The 21,873-nt window shown below is 40.5% G+C and overlaps 2 protein-coding genes across 3 annotated transcripts; one reads left to right on the forward strand and one right to left on the reverse strand.

The window, feature by feature from the left end:
• Positions 1 to 367: 367 nt before the first annotated feature.
• LOC115542194 (CD59 glycoprotein) lies at positions 368 to 21,241 on the forward strand. The gene is made up of 6 exons (XM_030354353.1): positions 368 to 410; positions 752 to 915; positions 16,922 to 16,985; positions 18,745 to 18,846; positions 19,774 to 19,847; positions 20,952 to 21,241. Exons 2-6 carry the CDS (start codon positions 757 to 759, stop codon positions 21,072 to 21,074), a joined length of 522 nt encoding a protein of 173 aa, XP_030210213.1. The 5' UTR covers positions 368 to 410; positions 752 to 756; the 3' UTR covers positions 21,075 to 21,241.
• On the reverse strand, positions 3,015 to 14,155 carry LOC115542193 (26S proteasome regulatory subunit 6A-B). Of its 2 annotated transcripts, XM_030354351.1 has the most exons (12): positions 13,944 to 14,155; positions 12,916 to 12,996; positions 11,856 to 11,981; positions 11,581 to 11,685; positions 10,915 to 10,977; positions 9,235 to 9,372; positions 8,711 to 8,854; positions 8,175 to 8,323; positions 6,541 to 6,637; positions 4,807 to 4,952; positions 3,490 to 3,571; positions 3,015 to 3,233 (listed from the first exon to the last, which is right to left on the reverse strand). In XM_030354351.1, the coding sequence occupies exons 1-12, from the start codon at positions 13,983 to 13,985 to the stop codon at positions 3,123 to 3,125; spliced, it is 1,284 nt and encodes a 427-aa protein (XP_030210211.1). In that variant the 5' UTR covers positions 13,986 to 14,155; the 3' UTR covers positions 3,015 to 3,122. The 2 variants fall into 2 exon arrangements, with proteins under 2 accessions (XP_030210211.1, XP_030210212.1); XM_030354352.1 differs by lacking the exon at positions 3,490 to 3,571.
• Positions 21,242 to 21,873: the final 632 nt, after the last annotated feature.

A 21,873-nucleotide genomic window follows, 5' to 3' on the forward strand; every position in this document is an offset into this window, starting at 1 on the left:
ATTGTTTATACTACACGTGAACACTCCTAAAATAATCAAGGTAACACCTTTTGCCGGGATTTATTTGTTTTAATTTGCGGTTTATTTGTTTTTATTACGAGACGAGACGAGCCGGGCGTCACGCTTTGAGATCCCCATCATAGGATATAGTGGCCTCTTCCGGGAGAGCCAATGGGTTTCAATGGAGAGATAGTAATTATTTCCTGGTCCCAGTCTTTATATGCCCCGGATTACACATATATTGTTTGAGGATTTAAATGATAATTTTTCATTTCAAGAGTTTGACCGTTTATTATTCAATTGTTCAGTTAAAGGCTGTAGAGAAAACACAATGAGAAAGACTACATGTCTCGTACGTGATGTCACGCTCCCTGCGACTGGCGTGGACGAGACCGACAATCTCCCCATCGGTATAACTGAAACTCCACATGCCCCGAATTATAATAGTTTTCAACCGCTTTCGATGCTTTTATCCTCCCCTTGGAAAAAAGCGCTGAAGTTCGCCATGTCTGTACAAGAGTTCCAAGTGCGGGTGGTGACGTATATACATTCGCGTCGAGAGCAAAGAGGAGCTGTAGCTGTAGCTCACACAAAACCTAACATTATCAAACTTCTTCGCGAATTTTCTTTGCATGAAAAATTATAATTTAAATCCACAAACATGTGTGTAATCCAGGGCATATAAAGACTGGGACCAGAAAATAATAAATTTCTCTCCATTGAAACCCATTCACATTTTTCGATCTCATAGGTCCCATGGGCTCTACCGTAAGGGGCGTGACTTCGCCACTCGGCCGCTGCCAACAGAGCCCATCCCGCCACCTCAAAAACCTCTTCTGCATTGGTAGCTCCAAGCCCCCCAGCCCCCAGGAAGATGGGAAGATTAACCATCCACTGATGGTTAAACCCACCAAGGTACTGATAAAATGTGCTGGTTGATGCCTTTTTCTAATGTGCAAAATTAGTTACATCATAGCGCTGGTTCTTGTTTGTATGATATGATATTTATGTTTTACATGGATGGCATACTACCTCAAGTTCTATGTTTATTCTGGTTTTATATATTATGTTGATCTTGTATGTTTGATCCAAAATAAAGTGCAACACTGCATTTTCTCACAGATTGTGAGCATGAATCATAATCTTATCTAATCATACCGTGCTTTTCCATGTGGGTAAGGTTGCATTCCTAAGACATTCAAACTATACAGTACTATTCCAGAGACAGATGTTGTATCAAAAGATAAAACAAATAATATGGAAATACAGATCAAAACCCCGTCAGCAACTGCTAATGAGGTACTGTAACTGGGTCTTGGAGGGTTGTCCCATTTCGTAGGGGTAGGGTCGAGGGGTAAGGGGTAGGGTTTAGGTGGAGGTTTTGGTAGAGCAAAGGGATTATTAGTCCAACCCTAACCCGGGGGTAAAGGCCCGATCCCGTCCCTACACGGGGTAGCGTTAGTCCAACCCTAACCCGGGGGTTTAGGCTAGAGCCCGATATCGGCCGATATTAGCCATTTTTCAAACTATTCGGTATCGGCATTTATAATGGCCGATAAATGAATATTAAAAAAAAAATAAACAAAAGTTTGTCCACTAGAGGGCGCTCTAACGCCCCAAACCAGCTGACTCAGCCAGAGTTAGGCAGATCGACGGAGATCATCGGTGTTGTTCATGTGTGCAAGTGTGTTCATGGTAAGTTGGCAACTGTCACGAGACATACATTGCTTGAATAACAATTAAAAGAACATCCCCATCAATTCTCTAAAGTCGATAAGCATGACTTAATTCATGACTACCGTGTCCAGTTTTGCTGTTGTTACGTGTTAGCTGAGAGTGAAAAGGATTTAAAGCAGTCATACTCAAGTAGCGGCCCGCGGGCCATTTGTGGCCCGCGGGGTGTCTATTAATGGCCCTCGAGCTGTTTTGAAAAGTTTTTTTAATTATTAAAAAAAAAAATAATAATAATAATAATCGTGCTGGGCGCTCTTATTTTGAAACCGCGCGCCGCGATCTCAATACGAGGCTGGGGGTTGCAACGATAAACAGATAGCACTCTAGCCCACAGACCGCTCCAGCCCTCCCAAACTCGAGGCAGACAGTCCATCTCAGCAGCAGTCAAGGCCGATTTAGGGTCGTTTTAGACGCAGAGACGTGAGCACGTAATTTACACAAGGGACTTGTTTTAGACAAGTTTTGATTTACGGTTCCTTTAAGGTTCCTTAAGGATTGCGCGTGTTGCAAGGGGATTCTCCGCCAGAACAGTAGGGGGAGCAACGAACGAATCTGTGGGCATGGAAGTGGAAATCGCTGGCTTGTTTATATTTATAATTATCATAATTCGTTCTTGTGTTTTCTTCTTCTCCTTCTTCAAAATTCTTCATTTGCTTCTGTCACAGCCTTTTAAAAATGGCACTATTATGCTGTAAAACCGGAAATGTGAGACTCCTGAAAGGATGTGGTTAGCTGGCCAATCACAGTCTTTGCGAGCTGCGTAGGGCCGTAGTGTTTTAGTCGCATAGTCAGGAATTTTGGCCGACGCACTTAAGCACGTAAGGGGGGATATTTTACCGCGCAAGGGGGGGTTATGTATCTTACGTGCTTACGCGTTACGTCTAAAACAGAGCATATATCGGCCTCAGTCACACGTATACAGACCGGCCCCTTGAGTCACTGAAAAAAAAAATTGTGGCCCCTCATCATTTCTACTTGAGTACCCCTGATTTAAAGGATAACTACAAATAACCAATGTTAGGGAAATGTGTTTGTTTTGTTGCGCGTTTCTGGATTTTTTTTTAATATATATATATCGGCCGATATATCGGCATATCAGATTTTTAAATCACGAAATATTCGTATCGGTATCGGCCTTAAAAATTCTATATCGGTCAGGCTCTAGTTTAGGCTAACCTTAACTCTCAGCCTTTATGTACTGTTCACGTCCTGGTTGAAGGTGTCAGGGTATCCACCCGATAACCGGTACAACTAAGTACGTAAAGTAATGAAGTGACGCGTTTCATAGAAAAGCCCTTTAATCCCAGTGAGGCCTGTAGCCTCAGGCATAGTACTGCAGGTTGGCCTTCTTCTTGGCCTGGACCTCCAGGATCCCCTCCATGTAGTCCTCAGGCGTAGTACTGCAGGTTGGCCTTCTTCTTGGCCTGGACCTCCAGGATGCCCTCCATGTAGTCCTCGTGGTTGAGCTCCGTGGCTCCGCGCCGCAACGCGATCATCCCCTGACCGAGGGAATCACACGGTTGGCACGGACTGACACACACAAATATATATATATACACAGCTAAAGGTACGGGTCGGTTAGGGCTAGGGCTAGGTCGGGTTAGTTCTGGTTAGGGTAAGGGTTAGGTAGGGTAGGGGTTAGGTAGGGTTAGGTAGGGTAAGGGTTAAGTAGGGTATGGGTTAGGTAGGGTATGGGTTAGGTAGGGTATGGGTTAGGTAGGGTTAGGATTAGGGTTAGGTAGGCTAGGTGCTCACCGCCTCCACACACACAGCTTTACACTGGGCTCCATTGAAGTCGTCGGTGCAGCGAGCCAACTCCTCATAGTTCACATCCGGACTGTGGATCGATAAACAACAGATCGATAAAAAACCGATCGATAAAAACAATGGATCAATAAACACAACGGATCAATAAACAACACATCAATAAACACAACAGATCAATAAACACAACAGATCAATAAACAACAGATCGATAAACAACAGATCAATAAACAACAGATCGATAAACACAACGGATCGATAAACAACGGATCAATAAACAACGGATCAATAAACACAATGGATCAATAAACAACGGATCGATAAACAACAGATCGATAAACACAACGGATCGATAAACAACAGATCGATAAACAACGGATCAATAAACACAATGGATCAATTAACAACGGATCGATAAACAACAGATCGATAAACACAACGGATCGATAAACAACAGATCGATAAACAACGGATCAATAAACACAATGGATCAATTAACAACGGATCGATAAACAACAGATCGATAAACAACAGATCGATAAACAACGGATCAATGAACAACGGATCAATAAACAACAGATCAATAAATACAATGGCTAGTGTTAGTGCTAGTGGTTAGTGGTTAGTGCTAGTTGTTAGTGCTAGTGGTTAGTGTTAGTATTAGTGGTTAGTGTTAGTGCTAGTGGTTAGTGTTAGTGGTTAGTGCTGCTGGTTAGTGCTAGTGGTTAGTGCTGCTGGTTAGTGCTGCTGGTTAGTGCTAGTGGTTAGTGCTAGTGGTTAGTGCTGCTGGTTAGTGCTAGTGGTTAGTGCTGCTGGTTAGTGCTAGTGGTTAGTGCTGCTGGTTAGTGCTAGTGGTTAGTGCTGCTGGTTAGTGCTAGTGGTTAGTGCTAGTGGTTAGTGCTAGTGGTTAGTGCTATTGGTTAGTGCTGCTGGTTAGTGCTGCTGGTTAGTGCTGGTGGTTAGTGCTGCTGGTTAGTGCTAGTGGTTAGTGCTGCTGGTTAGTGCTGGTGGTTAGTGCTGCTGGTTAGTGCTGCTGGTTAGTGCTAGTGGTTAGTGCTAGTGGTTAGTGCTAGTGGTTAGTGCTATTGGTTAGTGCTGCTGGTTAGTGCTGCTGGTTAGTGCTGGTGGTTAGTGCTGGTGGTTAGTGCTGCTGGTTAGTGCTGCTGGTTAGTGCTAGTGGTTAGTGCTGCTGGTTAGTGCTGGTGGTTAGTGCTGCTGGTTAGTGCTGCTGGTTAGTGCTAGTGGTTAGTGCTAGTGGTTAGTGCTGCTGGTTAGTGCTGCTGGTTAGTGCTGGTTAGTGCTGGTTACCTGACGTTCATCTTCCTGGAGTGGATCTGCATGATGCGGGCGCGGGCCTCCTCGTTGGGCGCCGGGAACTCGATCTTCCGGTCGAGGCGTCCGGATCGCAGCAGCGCCGGGTCCAGGATGTCCACGCGATTGGTCGCTGCGATCACCTAGGCAACCACCACACCAGCGCTAAGTCATCGCTAGGCAACCACCACACCAGCGCTAAGTCATCGCTAGGCAACCACCACACCAGCGCCAAGTCATCGCTAGGTAACCAAATAGATATTAGACTCATAGAGATACGGTGGTAGATATTACACTCATAGAGATATGGTGGTAGATATTACACTCATAGAGATACGGTAGTAGATATTAGACTCAGAGATACGGTGGTAGATATTACACTCATAGAGATATGGTGGTAGATATTAGACTCATAGAGATATGGTGGTAGATATTAGACTCAGAGATACGGTGGTAGATATTGCACTCATAGAGATACGGTGGTAGATATTACACTCATAGAGATACGGTGGTAGATATTAGACTCAGAGATATGGTGGTAGATATTACACTCATAGAGATACGGTGGTAGATATTAGACTCATAGAGATACGGTGGTAGATATTAGACTCATAGAGATACGGTGGTAGATATTAGACTCATAGAGATACGGTGGTAGATATTACACTCATAGAGATACGGTGGTAGATATTAGACTCATAGAGATACGGTGGTAGATATTACACTCATAGAGATACGGTGGTAGATATTAGACTCATAGAGATACGGTGGTAGATTTTACACTCATAGAGATATGGTGGTAGATATTACACTCATAGAGATACGGTGGTAGATATTACACTCATAGAGATACGGTGGTAGATATTACACTCATAGAGATACGGTGGTAGATATTAGACTCATAGAGATATGGTGGTAGATATTACACTCATAGAGATACGGTGGTAGATATTAGACTCATAGAGATATGGTGGTAGATATTACACTCATAGAGATACGGTGGTAGATATTAGACTCATAGAGATACGGTGGTAGATATTACACTCATAGAGATACGGTGGTAGATATTACACTCATAGAGATATGGTGGTAGATATTAGACTCATAGAGATACGGTGGTAGATATTAGACTCATAGAGATATGGTGGTAGATATTAGACTCATAGAGATATATGGTATTAATTAGGGCTGTCAAGCGATTAAAATATTTAATCACGATTAATCGCATGAATGCCATAGTTAACTCACGATTAATCGTATTTTTTTTTCTATGCTAAATATCCCTTGAATTCTTTGTCCCATTAATTTTTCTAATTGTAATGCTCTTATCAACATGGAGAAGTGCATCGGCTTGCCTTGTGCAAATGTTTTTTCATTGATAACAACATTGGCATATACTGATCAAAACAGGACGGTACAAAAAAAATGCCTATAATGTAATTAAACGATGAACATACAAAGATACGCCTTGAACATAGCAGTCAGGCTACTGCTTCTTTGTTTTGAGCCCAAAAAAAAAAAAAAAAGTATTTATTTTTAAAAAAATAATAATTTGCGTTAATCGCGCGTTAAAAAGTTTAACGCCGTTAAAATTGGTTTGCGTTAACGCCGTTAATAACGCGTTTAACTGACAGCTCTAGTATTAATATAACTGATGAACCTTGACCTGCATATTGGTCGTCATATCAATAACAATAGTTATAGTTAGTAAGTTAGTTGGTTAAGCCTCACCTTGACCTGCATGTTGGGCTGGAATCCATCCAGCTGGTTGAGGAGTTCCAGCATCGTCCTCTGAACCTCTCGGTCTCCGGCCTTCTCACTGTCGAACCTACAGGAGAGTGTTCATATAAAGGGTTAGCATAGTGTTCATATAAAGGGTTAGCATAGTGTTCATATAAAGGGTTAGTATAGTGTTTATAGTGTTAATACAAAGGGTAAGCATAGTGTTTATAGTGTTAATATAAAGGGTTAGCATAGTGTTCATATAAAGGGTTAGCATAGTGTTCATATAAAGGGTTAGCATAGTGTTCATATAAAGGGTTAGCATAGTGTTCATATAAAGGGTTAGCATAGTGTTCATATAAAGGGTTAGCATAGTGTTCATAGTGTTCATATAAAGGGTTAGGATAGTGTTCATATAAAGGGTTAGCATAGTGTTCATATAAAGGGTTAGTATAGTGTTTATAGTGTTAATACAAAGGGTTAGGATAGTGTTTAATATAAAGGGTTAGGATAGTGTTTAATATAAAGGGTTAGCATAGTGTTTAATATGAAGGGTTAGTATAGTGTTTATAGTGTTTAATATAAAGGGTTAGCATAGTGTTTAATATAAAGGGTTAGTATAGTGTTTAATATAAAGGGTTAGTATAGTGTTTATAGTGTTTAATATAAAGGGTTAGTATAGTGTTTAATATAAAGGGTTAGCATAGTGTTTAATATAAAGGGTTAGTATAGTGTTTAATATAAAGGGTTAGCATAGTGTTTAATATAAAGGGTTAGGATAGTGTTTAATATAAAGGGTTAGCATAGTGTTTAATATAAAGGGTTTGTATAGTGTTTAATATAAAGGGTTAGTATAGTGTTTAATATAAAGGGTTAGTATAGTGTTTAATATAAAGGGTTAGTATAGTGTTTAATATAAAGGGTTAGTATAGTGTTTAATATAAAGGGTTAGTATAGTGTTTAATATAAAGGGTTAGTATAGTGTTTATAGTGTTTAATATAAAGGGTTAGCATAGTGTTTAATATAAAGGGTTAGTATAGTGTTTAATATAAAGGGTTAGTAATAGTGTTTAATATAAAGAGTTAGTATAGTGTTTATAGTGTTTAATATAAAGGGTTAGCATAGTGTTTAATATAAAGGGTTAGTATAGTGTTTATAGTGTTTATATAAAGGGTTAGTATAGTGTTTAATATAAAGGGTTAGGATAGTGTTTAATATAAAGGGTTAGTAATAGTGTTTAATATAAAGGGTTAGGATAGTGTTTAATATAAAGGGTTAGCATAGTGTTTAATATAAAGGGTTAGTATAGTGTTTAATATAAAGGGTTAGTATAGTGTTTAATATAAAGGGTTAGTAATAGTGTTTAATATAAAGGGTTAGTATAGTGTTTATAGTGTTTAATATAAAGGGTTAGTATAGTGTTTAATATAAAGGGTTAGGATAGTGTTTAATATAAAGGGTTAGTATAGTGTTTAATATAAAGGGTTAGTATAGTGTTTAATATAAAGGGTTAGTATAGTGTTTAATATAAAGGGTTAGTAATAGTGTTTAATATAAAGGGTTAGTATAGTGTTTATAGTGTTTAATATAAAGGGTTAGTATAGTGTTTAATATAAAGGGTTAGGGTCGAGGTTAGGGTTACCGTTTGGTGCCGATGGCGTCCAGCTCGTCGATGAAGATGATGGACGGAGCTTTCTCCTTAGCCAGAGCGAAGGCGTCCCTCACCAGCTTGGCTCCGTCTCCAATAAACATCTGCACTAGCTGAGGACCAGCTAGCTTCAGGAATGTAGCCTAACCAACCAGAGACACGTAGACTAGCTTAGCCTAGCCAACCAGAGACACGTAGACTAGCTTAGCCTAGCCAACCAGAGACACGTAGCCTAGCTTAGCCTAGCCAACCAGAGACACGTAGACTAGCTTAGCCTAGCCAACCAGAGACACGTAGACTAGCTTAGCCTAGCCAACCAGAGACATGTAGACTAGCTTAGCCTAGCCAACCAGAGACACGTAGACTAGCTTAGCCTAGCCAACCAGAGACACGTAGACTAGCTTAGCCTAGCCAACCAGAGACATGTGGACTAGCTTAGCCTAGCCAACCAGAGACATGTAGACTAGCTTAGCCTAGCCAACCAGGGTTAGAGGTCATGCATAGGGTCCAGAGGTCACAGGTCGGGGTACCTTGGTCTGCGCAGCGCAGGCTCTGGCCAGCAGGGTCTTCCCCGTGCCTGGGGGTCCGTACATCAGGACTCCTTTGGGTGGCTGGATCCCCAAGTTCTCAAACTTCTCCTTATGGTTCATGGGCAGAACGATGGCTTCGACCAGCTGCAGCACCAGGAGACCAACGTACGGGTTAGTTAGGGTCAGGGTCAGGGTGAGGGGTCAGGGTCAAGAGTCGGGGCTCAGGGTCAAAGGTCAGGATGAGGGTAAAGGTCAGGGGTCAGGGTGAAGGTCAGGGGTCAGGGTCAAGGGTCAGGATGAGGGTAAAGGTCAGGGGTCAGGATGAGGGTGAAGGTCAGGGGTCAGGGTCAAGGGTCAGGATGAGGGTAAAGGTCAGGGGTCAGGGTCAAGGTTCAGGATGAGGGTAAAGGTCAGGGGTCAAGGGTCAGGTCAGGATGAGGGTGAAGGTCAGGGGTCAGGGTCAAGGGTCAGGGAACATGTCCTTATTGGTTAGGGTTCATCATTAGACAGGCGGACAGCCCTACCTCCTGTATCTGCTTGTCCAGGCCCCCTATGTCGCTGTACTGCTCCGTGGGCCTCTCGTCCACCTCCATGGCTTTGACCCGGGAGTCGTACTCAGTGGGCAGCGTCTCCAGGACCAGGTACGAGTCTTTGTTCACGCCCTGACGGTCACAGGGATCAGTTAACATGTTCATATCTAACCGCTCATAGGGATCATAGGTAACATGTTGACAGGGTTAGGGTTAACTAACCACTCATAGGGATCAGTTAACATGTTCATATCTTAGTGTTAGGGTTAACTAACCACTCATAGAGATCATAGTTAACAGGTTCATATCTGAGTGTTAGGGTTAACTAACCACTCATAGAGATCATAGGTAACATCTTCATACCTTAGTGTTAGGGTTAACTAACCACTCATAGGGATCATAGGTAACATGTTGACAGGGTGAGGGTTAACTAACCACTCATAGGGATCATAGTTAACAGGTTCATATCTTAGTGTTAGTGTTAACTAACCACTCATAGAGATCATAGTTAACATGTTCATACCTTAGTGTTAGGGTTAACTAACCACTCATAGGGATCATAGTTAACATGTTCATACCTTAGTGTTAGGGTTAACTAACCACTCATAGGGATCATAGTTAACAGGTTCATATCTTAGTGTTAGGGTTAACTAACCGCTCATAGGGATCATAGTTAACAGGTTCATATCTTAGTGTTAGGGTTAACTAACCACTCATAGAGATCATAGTTAACATGTTCATACCTTAGTGTTAGGGTTAACTAACCACTCATAGAGATCATAGTTAACATGTTTGTGTCACAGCCACATAACTTTATAAGTGTTTGAATAATGGTACAGTTACAGTTAACATAATGTTTTAAATCCTTGCAAGGTTAATAATGTTTTGGGCTACTTGTTAATTGGTTTTGTGTGTGTTTGCCGATGTCTAAAAGCCCTATGATGCAGGCTACATGTGATTTTGCCGTTATGACAAAAGGGTTACTGGGACTTTAAGCTTGGTGACCTCAGAGGGCAAGGGGAGGAGTCACGGACAGGAACCAGGAAGCAGGTGAGCAAAGGGGAGGAGTTACGGACAGGAACCAGGAAGCAGGTGAGCAAAGGAGAAATGTTTGGTGTGGACCAGGAGAGGTGGGTGGTGAGTTTGGGAATGCAGTGATGCTGGAATCATAAAACCCCACGCTATCCAGACGAACCTTAAGAGATCGACCTTGGAGTGAAAGTACTTACTTAATGGAGAAAATCTTGATGGAGTATGTTTGTTTGAGCCTGCCTTGCCAGTGAGATCCCTCCATTTTCTACTGTTTTTGTGCAATGCATTGCTAGTGGACTATTTTTGCGTGTTTTTGGCGGAATACTTTTTGGTGTTTTTGGACTTTGGACTATTGGGGGAAGGGTAAAGGGAAAAAAACGTATGGTGTAAGAAAGCTGTGTTTGGTTTGAAGTTACTGATACAATTATCAAATGAATACAAAAGCTTTTGAGAAACAGTTTGTTTATAGGTTGTTTTCTTTGGAATATACATGATTGCTGATGGGAATGTGATTGATTGGTGTATTTTGGGAGTAAGATGAGTGTACATACGTAACTTAAGTATATTATGTAGTTTCCAAACAAAAAAGTGAATATCTACTTGAAAGAGAATCAGGGTGATTGTTACATGTTCATATCTTACCACCAGATCTCCTGGTTTCAGTTTCTCTGCGTCGACCAGACCGATAACAGGCAGGAAGTAGGTCTGAAACAGACAGGAAGTGAAACTTACCATGGCGCTAAGACTGGTAGCGTAGTGCTACTTTACCATGACGCTAACACAGTGGTAGCATAGTGCTACTTTACCATGACGCTAACACAGTGGTAGCAAAGTGCTACTTTACCATGACGCTAACACAGTGGTAGCATAGTGCTACTTTACCATGATGCGAACACAGTGGTAGCATAGTGCTACTTTACCAGGATAGCAGTGTTTTACCACGATGCTAACAGTGTAATAGTGTTTTACCAGGATGCTAACAGAGGCTAACAGTGTAGCAGTGTTTTACCAGGATGCTAACAGAGGCTAACAGTGTTGAGGTGTTTTAGCAGGATGCTAACAGAGGCTAACAGTGTAGCACTGTTTTACCAGGATGCTAACAGGGGCTAACAGCGTAGCAGTGTTTTAGCAGGATGCTAACAGAGGCTAACGGTGTAGTAGTGTTTTACCAGGAAGCTAACTTAGGCTAACAGTGTAGCACTGTTTTACCAGGATGCTAACAGAGGCTAACAGCGTAGCAGTGCTTTACCAGGAAGCTAACAGTGTAGCGGTGTTTCGGTAGGATGCTAGTTAATAGCGTAATGCTACCTGGCGGGTGGAGGTCTTGATGACTGCACACTTCCCTTTCCTCTGGGCGTCCAGGTCGATGTTGGCCCCGTCCTCCTCCATGTCGTTAGGGTCCACGTCCAACAGCTAGTTAGGAGGTCACACGGGTAGGTTAGGGTCTAGTTAACATGTGGAGGTTAGGGTGGAGGTCACATGTGTAAGGTAGGGTGTAGTTAACATGTATAGTACAGGTTAGTTATAGTATTTGTTAGGGGATAGTAAGTACAGGTTAGTAGTACTAGTTATAGTTAGTTTACCTCAATGACGTTGGACACCAGGTAGGGCAGCGTCTTGTTCACTTTGATCTTTTCTGTGTTTTCTTTGATTTTGTCCTTCATGGCCTGGAGCTCATGAGTCACTCTAAGTACCTCACTCTTCATGATCTGGAACCAGGAACACAGGTTATCACACATAAAACACGCGTCTCACACGTTAAACGCACGTTATCACACGTTAAACACACGTTATCGCACGTTAAACACACGTTATCACACGTAAAACACACGTCTCACACGTTGAACACACGTTATCACACGTTAAACACACGTTATCACACGTTAAAACACACGTCTCACACATAAAACACACGTCTCACACGTTAAACACACGTTATCACACATAAAACACGCGTCTCACACGTTAAACACGCATCATCACACTTAAAACACAACCAGTGTTTCTGAGTGCCTCTCTACTCACACTAAAGCTGTGGTGGGTCTAATGGCATCTAGGGACTTATATAAGTATAATCGTATGTTCCTAAATTTGTTCTAATAAGACTGGAATCCCATGACAACATGTGCGTCCAAACTGTCCATACTTAACAATTAATCTGCGACGGCTGTGTGAATAGTGGGGCCGACGGTCTCGGGGCCGTTCCCCACTATTCACGGAGCCTGAGGTGAATAGTGGGGCCGACGGTCTCGGGGCGTTCCCCACTAGTCACGGAGCCTGAGGTGAATAGTGGGGCCGAGACGACGATCAAAACAATATCCCGAGTTTGAGATCTCAATCATGGGATATTATATCCCGAGATAGCGAACTAATCAAATTGCGTCATCTTAGGAGGTTCATGTGTAGCATATACTAATAGTGTATATTATTTCAGCAGAACTCTAAGAAAGAGGTCTAGTGTAATACTATCTATCCATCAGTTCATATTTAGAGGAGACATTATGATGGAGAAAACATCAGAAAACCCACGAACCATCAGGTTTAAATAGAGTATATATAAACCTACCTTTAAGACGAAATAGAGTTATTAGTAATCAAACAATGTTGCATGTAGATAGAACAAGTATTTAAGAGATTAGAAACCTTTATCTCGCTGTCCAGCAAACGCGATCGCTGAACGACTTCTTCAGTCGACATTTTCAAAACATCCTCTCCTATTCCATCCTGGAGCACAGAAAGTAATATTAGACATATGTAACAATATTAAATGGAACAAGATAAATCCTGTCATAACAGTTGTATACAATACATCTTAAAAACATTCTCAACTATACCATAATAAAACAAATGAAACAATTTTACAAATGTTACAAATATAACCACGAATGTGGTCAAAAACACTGTATAAAATAATAAAATGAAATAGGGTAAAGCCCCAACTCATCTAAAAACAACTGATACTTCCAGATTCATCTGATATATTCATATTATGAATGTTACGTTGATGGTTTAACATGACGTGAAATATAAAAAGAGAGCTTTTTAAGCAACTTAAGAAGGACTTACGTTACTTTATTGGTCTTAATGACGTTTAAGAATGATAACTCTTTAATCTGATCATTAATGACGTTTAAAAATGATAACTTTAATCTGATCATTAATGACGTTTAAGAATCATAACTCTTTAATCATATCGTCATTAATGATGTTTAAGAATCATGACTCTTTAATCATATCATTAATGATGTTTAAGAATGATAACTCTTTAATCCGATCATCATTAATGCTGTTTCAGAATTATAACCCCTCACCCTATAATTAGGAACAACATTTATGTTTTACCTTCAGTTGGTTATATTTAGTAAAGGCAATATGATGATGTTATGGTTACATGATATATAATAGATAATACTAAATACTAAAGATAGTATTGTGATGCCTAATAAGATGAGATGATGATGTATTTAAGATATATAGTATTATCTTTAGTTAGGGATAATAAAGACAGTAGTAATGATGTGTAATAATGGTTACATGATATTTAGGGTTATTAGTTTTATCTTACTTCAATCTCGTTATGTCTAATAATCAGGGTTAGTTCGGGTTAATAAAGACAGTGGTATGATGTTTGCTAAGATTCGATGATATTTGGGTTATTAGTTTAATCCTACCTCTACTTCGTCCCAAACCGACTTGTCATGGAGAGACGCCATCTTGCTTTACTTCTCTCCTTCGTTTTTTCTTTGAGGGATGAAATCCACCTCCGCGTCCGGCAGCGAAACTAGCGGCCGGAACCAGTATTACACACTATACGCCACCAAAAACACGATAGAACTAGAACCACACCCTATACACCACCTAAAACACGATAGAACCAGAACTACACCACCTAAAACATGATACAACCAGAACTAAACCCTCTACACCACCTAAAATTTGAAAAAAAATGAGAAAGCCAAACAGCAAAAATAAATGTAACATCCCCACACTACATCCAGCTAATAATGCAGAAGTGTCGCTTGCGGCAAATAGCCAGCAGGGGGAGCAGCCATTTTTGTCTCAACAGGTCATGTAACCATGGCAATGATTTCTAAACTGTTTTATGAAGTTCCCAAAAAATGAAAATACATACAAATAAAGTTTAGCCATTTATACACTAAAATCCCAAATAGGGAGCCTAGTGTCCGTCCTCAAGTGATGTGTGCCTTATTGTACTTGCTTGTGGCCTTTTTGAGGCCTTGTTTGCGTCTGGGGAGGCTCCCACTTGAAGCAGGCTCCAGGCCCGCCATCTTGACGGTCTCTAGAAACCTTTGGCTGCGACCAGAGCCCTGGTGGAGAACATGTGACAGCTGTCTCATTGGTTCCTGTTCTGAACATTCACAGTCCGTTCCCAGTGTGAACATTCAACTGATTGATCACAGTGGTGTTTGTCAATCTAAGATTAAACTAAGCATAGAACCAGAACTACGCCCTCTACACCACCTAAAACATGACATAACCAGAAATACACCATCTAAAACATGATAGAACTAGAACTACACCACCTAAAACAGGATAGAACCAGAACTACACCACCTAAAACAGGATAGAACCAGAACTACACCCTCTACATCACCTAAAACATGATAGAACCAGAACTACACCACCTAAAACATGACAGAACCAGAACTACACCACCTAAAACATGACAGAACCAGAACTACACCACCTAAAACATGACAGAACCAGAAATACACCATCTAAAACAGGATAGAACCAGAACTACACCCTCTACATCACCTAAAACATGATAGAACCAGAACTACACCACCTAAAACATGACAGAAACAGAAATACACCACCTAAAACAGGATAGAACCAGAACTACACACTCTACACCACCTAAAACATGACAGAACCAGAACTACACCCTCTACATCACCTAAAACATGATAGAACCAGAACTACACCCTCTACACCACCTTAAACAGGATAGAACCAGAACTACACCCTCTACACCACCTTAAACAGGATAGAACCAGAACTACACCACCTAAAACATGATAGAACCAGGACTACTGCACCTTAAACCTGACAGAACCAGAACTACACCCTCTACACCCCCTAAAACACGATGGAACCAGAACTACACCACCTAAAACAGGATAGAACCAGAACTACACCACCTAAAACAGGATAGAACCAGAACTACACCACCTAAAACATGATAGAACCAGAAGTTAGTTATTAGAGTTAGGGTTAGTGACTAGTTGTTGGGTTAGGGTTAGTTATCAGGGTTAGGGTTGACTAGTGGTTGGCTGCTCTCTGTTCTTTGTTCCAGCGGTTCAGAGCTCTCTGTTGTTCCTCTCGTCTCCTCTGTCTCTGGCTCCGCCCCCTCCTCTATCTGATGAGCGGAGACTGAGGTTCTGTTGTCGTGGCGACCCTGCTGAGGACAGGGTGGGAGGAGCCTATGACATCATCGAGGACATTGTCCTCCTCAGATCAGTGAACCCTTCTAACAAGGTTATCATGAAGACACACACACGCGCATACACACACACACACACTCGTACACACACGTACACACACACACACAAACGCGTACACACACACAAACACACACTAAACACACACAAACACACGTACACCAAACACACAAACACACACCAAACACACACGTACACACACAAAGACACACACGTACACACACAAACACACACACACAAACACGTACACAGCCACAAACACACGTGCACGAAACACACGGGTCAGGGTTAGGGTCAGGGTCAGGGTGAGGGTTAGGGTCAAGGTTAGGGTCAGGGTCAGGGTTTTACTGTGGAGAGGTCGATGGTCACCAAGGAGTGTTCATTGGTCAGGTTCTTGGACACCCTTGCTCGCTCTCTTTATGCTCCTCCCACCCCCTCTCCCCTCCCTCCCCCCTCCCCCCTCCCCGTCCCCCCTGCTCCTGTGTGTAGGGGTGGATGGGCAGTGAGGACTACTGTCAGTGAGGACTGTCGTTCCCTCAGGCTCCAGTTCTCTGCCCTCTCTCCGTCTGTTGGTGAGTTCTTACTAACATCTCAACCGACAGCAGCCTGAGTGTGAGGTGTGTCCGAGGCCAGAGGGCGAGGTGTGTCTGGCCAGAGGGCGAGGTGTGTCTGGCCAGAGGGCGAGGTGTGTCTGGCCAGAGGGCGAGGTGTGTCCGAGGCCAGAGGGCGAGGTGTGTCTGGCCAGGGGGCGAGGTGTGTCTGAGCCAGAGGGTGAGGTGTGTCCGAGGCCAGGGGGCGAGGTGTGTCCGAGGCCAGAGGGCGAGGTGTTTCTGGCCAGGGGGCGAGGTGTGTCCGAGGCCAGAGGGCGAGGTGGAGAATGGCTCCTCGCTTAAATGCTGGATATCGCAGTAATAGTAGTGGTGTGTGTGTGTGTTGGCTGATGTGTAGTGTGTGTGTTACCTGATGTGTAGTGTGTGGGTTTGCTGAAGTGTGTGTTCCTCTATTCAGTGTGTGTTACCTGATGTGTGTAGTGTGTGTGTTCCTCTATTCAGTGTGTGTTACCTGATGTGTGTAGTGTGTGTGTTCCTCTATTCAGTGTGTGTTACCTGATGTGTGTAGTGTGTGTGTTCCTCTATTCAGTGTGTGTTACCTGATGTGTGTAGTTTGTGTGTTCCTCTATTCAGTGTGTGAAGATGAATCGCACGGTCGGGATCTTTCTGCTGATCAGCTGCACTCTGGCTGGACTGGGTAGGTCAGATGAGTATAGTAGGGTTAGTATAGTAGGGCTAGGGTTAGTATGGTAGGTCAGATTAGTATAGTAGGGTTAGTATAGTACGTTAGACTAGTATAGTAGGGTTAGCATTGTAGGGTTAGGGATGGTATAGTACGTTAGATAAGTATAGTAGGGTTAGTGTAGTACGTTCGATTAGTATAGCAGGGTTAGGGTTAGTATAGTAGGTTAGTATAGTTAGTGTAGTACGTTAGGTTAGTATAGTAGGTTAGGATAGTAGGATAGTATAGTTAGTGTAGTACGTCAGATTAGTATAGTAGGATTAAGGTTAGTATAGTAGGTTAGTATAGTAGGGTTAAAGTTAGTATAGTAGGTTAGTATAGTAGGGTTAGGGTTAGTATAGCAGGTTAGTATAGTTAGTGTAGTACGTTAGATTAGTATAGTAGGGTTAGTATAGTATGTTAGAATAGTATAGAGTGGTTGGTATAGTTTGTTCGATTAGTATAGTAGGGTTAGAATAGTAGAGTAGGAGAGTTAATTCGATTTAGTATAGTAAATAAGATTTAGTTTAGTATTTTAGATTTTGTAGAGTATGTTATATATAGTAAAGTTTTGATAGTATAACCGTAGTAATAATGTAGTTCTAACAGAAGTGTATTGATAGTATGACTGTAGTAATAATATAAGTATTGATAGTATAACTGTAGTAATAATAGAAGTGTATTGATAGTATGACTGTAGTAATAATAGAAGTGTATTGATAGTATGACTGTAGTAATAATAGAAGTGTATTGATAGTATAACTGTAGTAATAATATAAGTGTATTGATAGTATAACTGTAGTAATAATAGAAGTGTATTGATAGTATGACTGTAGTAATAATAGAAGTGTATTGATAGTATAACTGTAGTAATAATATAAGTATTGATAGTATAACTGTAGTAATAATAGAAGTCTATTGATAGTATGACTGTAGTAATAATAGAAGTCTATTGATAGTATGACTGTAGTAATAATAGAAGTATTGATAGTATAACTGTAGTAATGATAGAAGTGTATTGATAGTATAACTGTAGTAATAATAGAAGTGTATTGATAGTATGACTGTAGTAATAATAGAAGTGTATTGATAGTATGACTGTAGTAATAATATAAGTATTGATAGTATGACTAGTAATAATAGAAGTGTATTGATAGTATGACTGTAGTAGTAATAGAAGTGTATTGATAGTATGACTGTAGTAATAATAGAAGTGTATTGATAGTATGACTGTAGTAATAATATAAGTATTGATAGTATGACTAGTAATAATAGAAGTGTATTGATAGTATGACTGTAGTAGTAATAGAAGTGTATTGATAGTATGACTGTAGTAATAATAGAAGTGTATTGATAGTATGACTGTAGTAATAATAGAAGTGTATTGATAGTATGACTGTAGTAATAATATAAGTATTGATAGTATGACTGTAGTAGTAATAGAAGTGTATTGATAGTATGACTGTAGTAATAATAGAAGTGTATTGATAGTATGACTGTAGTAATAATATAAGTGTATTGATAGTATGACTATAGAAGTGTATTGATAGTATGACTGTAGTAATAATAGAAGTGTATTGATAGTATGACTGTAGTAATAATAGAAGTATTGATAGTATGACTGTAGTAATAATATAAGTGTATTGATAGTATGACTGTAGTAATAATATAAGTGTATTGATAGTATGACTGTAGTAATAATATAAGTGTATTGATAGTATTTGTGTGTTTTCAGGTTCAGCTATTCGCTGCTACAGCTGTAAGGACTACACAGCCAGCTGCTCTAAACAACGAGACTGTAGCTATGACGACGCCTGTCTCACCCTCACCGAGAGAGGTATCTGTCTGTCTGTCTAGTTGGAGTACCGGTAAATCCATTGTAATTGGTTCTGATTATTTACTATATTGGAAGCCTTTCCATATTCTTATATTACGTGTCATTATATTCAGTACTCGTTGAAAACATACTCGTGCCTGTTAAAGATGAAATCAAAGTCAACTTAGAACAGGCATAAGTCCTTAACCCTTTGACACATGGTCAGCTAATCAAACCTTAACTAAAAGTTAAGGGTTATCCGTCGTAACATCTTTAAAAGGCTTGGTGCCGATAAATGGTGCTTGTGGCTTTAACATTATATTATACTAGTGTTATGTATTATTATATCATCTATTAGTATAATATGTGCTATTATACAGCTATATGGATATCGTTTATTCAGTTTCGGGATTTTTTTTCAGTTTCGGGATTTTTTTTCAATAATTCTTCATCTCGATCTCATTCTCCCTTCATAGTCTTCGTTTATGCGCGCCACTCTCAAACTTTTTCTCTTTTTTTTGACACTTTGGCCACGGCAACCTTCACGCCAAAAAATTCGCATCAATTGATGGACAGAAAATTCAACAAATTACAAAGCATTGTGATTTTTGTTTGTATTTTCCTGCCTCATGATAGGCCTCTGATCTTTGTAGGCCCCAAACAAAATAACACGTTGTTTTGGGCCTACGCCCATCGGAGGACCTATCATGATTCAGAATAAAAAGATAAATACTACTGCAGCTCAGGCTAGCCCCTGATGGTCGTAGCCCCTCGGCTTCAGCCCAGGTACGCCCGGGCATTACGGCCGCCTTGGTTACAGGGTTAGGGTTATTATCACGGGTCATCATATTGGTTGTCATATTTGTACATGTTTTGCATTATTATATTATGTGTTATTATGGATTATGTGTTCATTATTATGTGATATTATAATCTTATCTTCTTAAGGGGGTCAGACGTACCGGCAATGTCTCAAGTACTCAGACTGTGAATACAGTCGGCTGGGACAGATGTTCCCTCAGGTCAGTGTGCCCCTAACACTAAGACACATGTATAAAACCTCATTAATGTACTCTATAAAGCATTAAGACACATCTATAAAGCATTAAGACACATCTATAAAGCATGAAGACACATCTATAAAGCATTAAGACACATCTATAAAGCATGAAGACACATCTATAAAGACACATCTATAAAGCATTAGGACACATCTATAAAGCATGAAGACACATCTATAAAGCATTAAGACACATCTATAAAGCATGAAGACACATCTATAAAGACACATCTATAAAGCATTAAGACACATCTATAAAGCATGAAGACACATCTATAAAGACACATCTATAAAGCATTAAGACACATCTATAAAGCATGAAGACACATCTATAAAGACACATCTATAAAGCATTAAGACACATCTATAAAGCATGAAGACACATCTATAAAGCATTAAGACACATCTATAAAGCATGAAGACACATCTATAAAGCATGAAGACACATCTATAAAGACACATCTATAAAGCATGAAGACACATCTATAAAGCATTAAGACACATCTATAAAGCATGAAGACACATCTATAAAGCATGAAGACACATCTATAAAGCATTAAGACACATCTATAAAGCATTAAGACACATCTATAAAGCATGAAGACACATCTATAAAGACACATCTATAAAGCATTAAGACACATCTATAAAGCATGAATACACATCTATAAAGTATTAAGACACATCTATAAAGCATGAAGACACTTATAGCATTAATAACACTTTATAAAGCATTAAGACACATCTATAAAGCATGCATACACATCTATAAAGCATTAAGACACATCTATAAAGCATTAGGACACATCTATAAAGCATGAAGACACATCTATAAAGCATGAAGACACATCTATAAAGCATGAAGACACATCTATAAAGCATTAAGACATATTATTTGTATTAATTATATATATTATATATGTGTTTATTATATATTATATATTTATTTACTATATATGTATTTATTATATATATTATATATGTATTTATTATATATGTATGTATTTATTATATATATATATTTATGTATTATATAAGTATTGATTAAGCTGATTTTGTGTTCAAGGTTTCCAGTTTCACCTTCAAGTGCTGCAACTCTGATTTGTGCAACTCCGCCCCCTCCTCTTCAGCGAGCTCTCTGATTGGTTTATTGGCCTCTCTGGCTGTGATCTGGTGGTGTATGCACTGAGAGATTAAACGACACAAACAAATACCAGTACAGACACACATTCACACAAACACACATCCACACACATTTACACAAACACACACCAGTATGAAACCATTCAAATGCACAGCTAACCAATAGAAATACAGCAATATCACACCTAGGGCAGGCTAAGGGCTAGGGTTAGCCTTACCTTATCCTAGGGGCAGGCTAACTAAGGGCTAGCCTTACCTTATCCTAGGGGCAGGCTAACTAAGGGCTAGGGTTAGTCTTACCTTATCCTAGGGGCAGGCTAACTAAGGGCTAGGGTTAGTCTTACCTTATCCTAGGGGCAGGCTAACTAAGGGCTAGGCTTAGCCTTGCCTTACCCTAGGGGCAGGCTAACTAAGGGCTAGGGTTAGCCTTGCCTTACCCTAGGGGGGGGCTAACTAAGGGCTAGGGTTAGGCTTGCCTTACCCTAGGGGGTAAAGCCTTGACTTGGGGTGAGGCTAAGGGTTAGGGTAAGCCTTACCTTGGGGGGAGGCTCAACCTTAGAGGAGGCTAACCAAGGGTAAGCCTTGACCTGCGGGGATGCTAACCCGAGTGCTGAGCTAGCCCTGACCCATAAAGACATGCAGCGGACATAAGATCCATGCTAACACCAAGTTGTACTGAGTGCTCTAACCGCTTCCCCCTCCCCCTGTGGGCAGGTCTCGGAGGTCCTGAAAGTATTGATTGAGAAATGTATTGATTTAATCCATTTGATAAAGGGAGGATGGAGAACATGTGGAACTGTAACACAAAGCACCATTATTGATAACAGCATAATAAACATCACGTT

Source organism: Gadus morhua, chromosome 4, assembly GCF_902167405.1.
Source record: "Gadus morhua chromosome 4, gadMor3.0, whole genome shotgun sequence".
NCBI lineage: Eukaryota > Metazoa > Chordata > Actinopteri > Gadiformes > Gadidae > Gadus > Gadus morhua.

Excerpts from the sequence above, each read along its gene's own strand:
- LOC115542194 (XM_030354353.1), top strand. The coding sequence starts at position 757 with ATGGGCTCTACCGTAAGGGGCGTGACTTCGCCACTCGGCCGCTGCCAA. Across the intron at positions 916-16,921 it reads TGATGGTTAAACCCACCAAG|TGTGTGAAGATGAATCGCAC; the intron begins GTACTGATAAAA and ends TCCTCTATTCAG. Across the intron at positions 16,986-18,744 it reads CTGCACTCTGGCTGGACTGG|GTTCAGCTATTCGCTGCTAC; the intron begins GTAGGTCAGATG and ends GTGTGTTTTCAG.
- LOC115542193 (XM_030354351.1), bottom strand. The coding sequence starts at position 13,985 with ATGGCGTCTCTCCATGACAAGTCGGTTTGGGACGAAGTAGAG. Across the intron at positions 10,978-11,580 it reads TCAAGACCTCCACCCGCCAG|ACCTACTTCCTGCCTGTTAT; the intron begins GTAGCATTACGC and ends TGTCTGTTTCAG. Across the intron at positions 8,324-8,710 it reads CCTGCGCTGCGCAGACCAAG|GCTACATTCCTGAAGCTAGC; the intron begins GTACCCCGACCT and ends CTGGTTGGTTAG.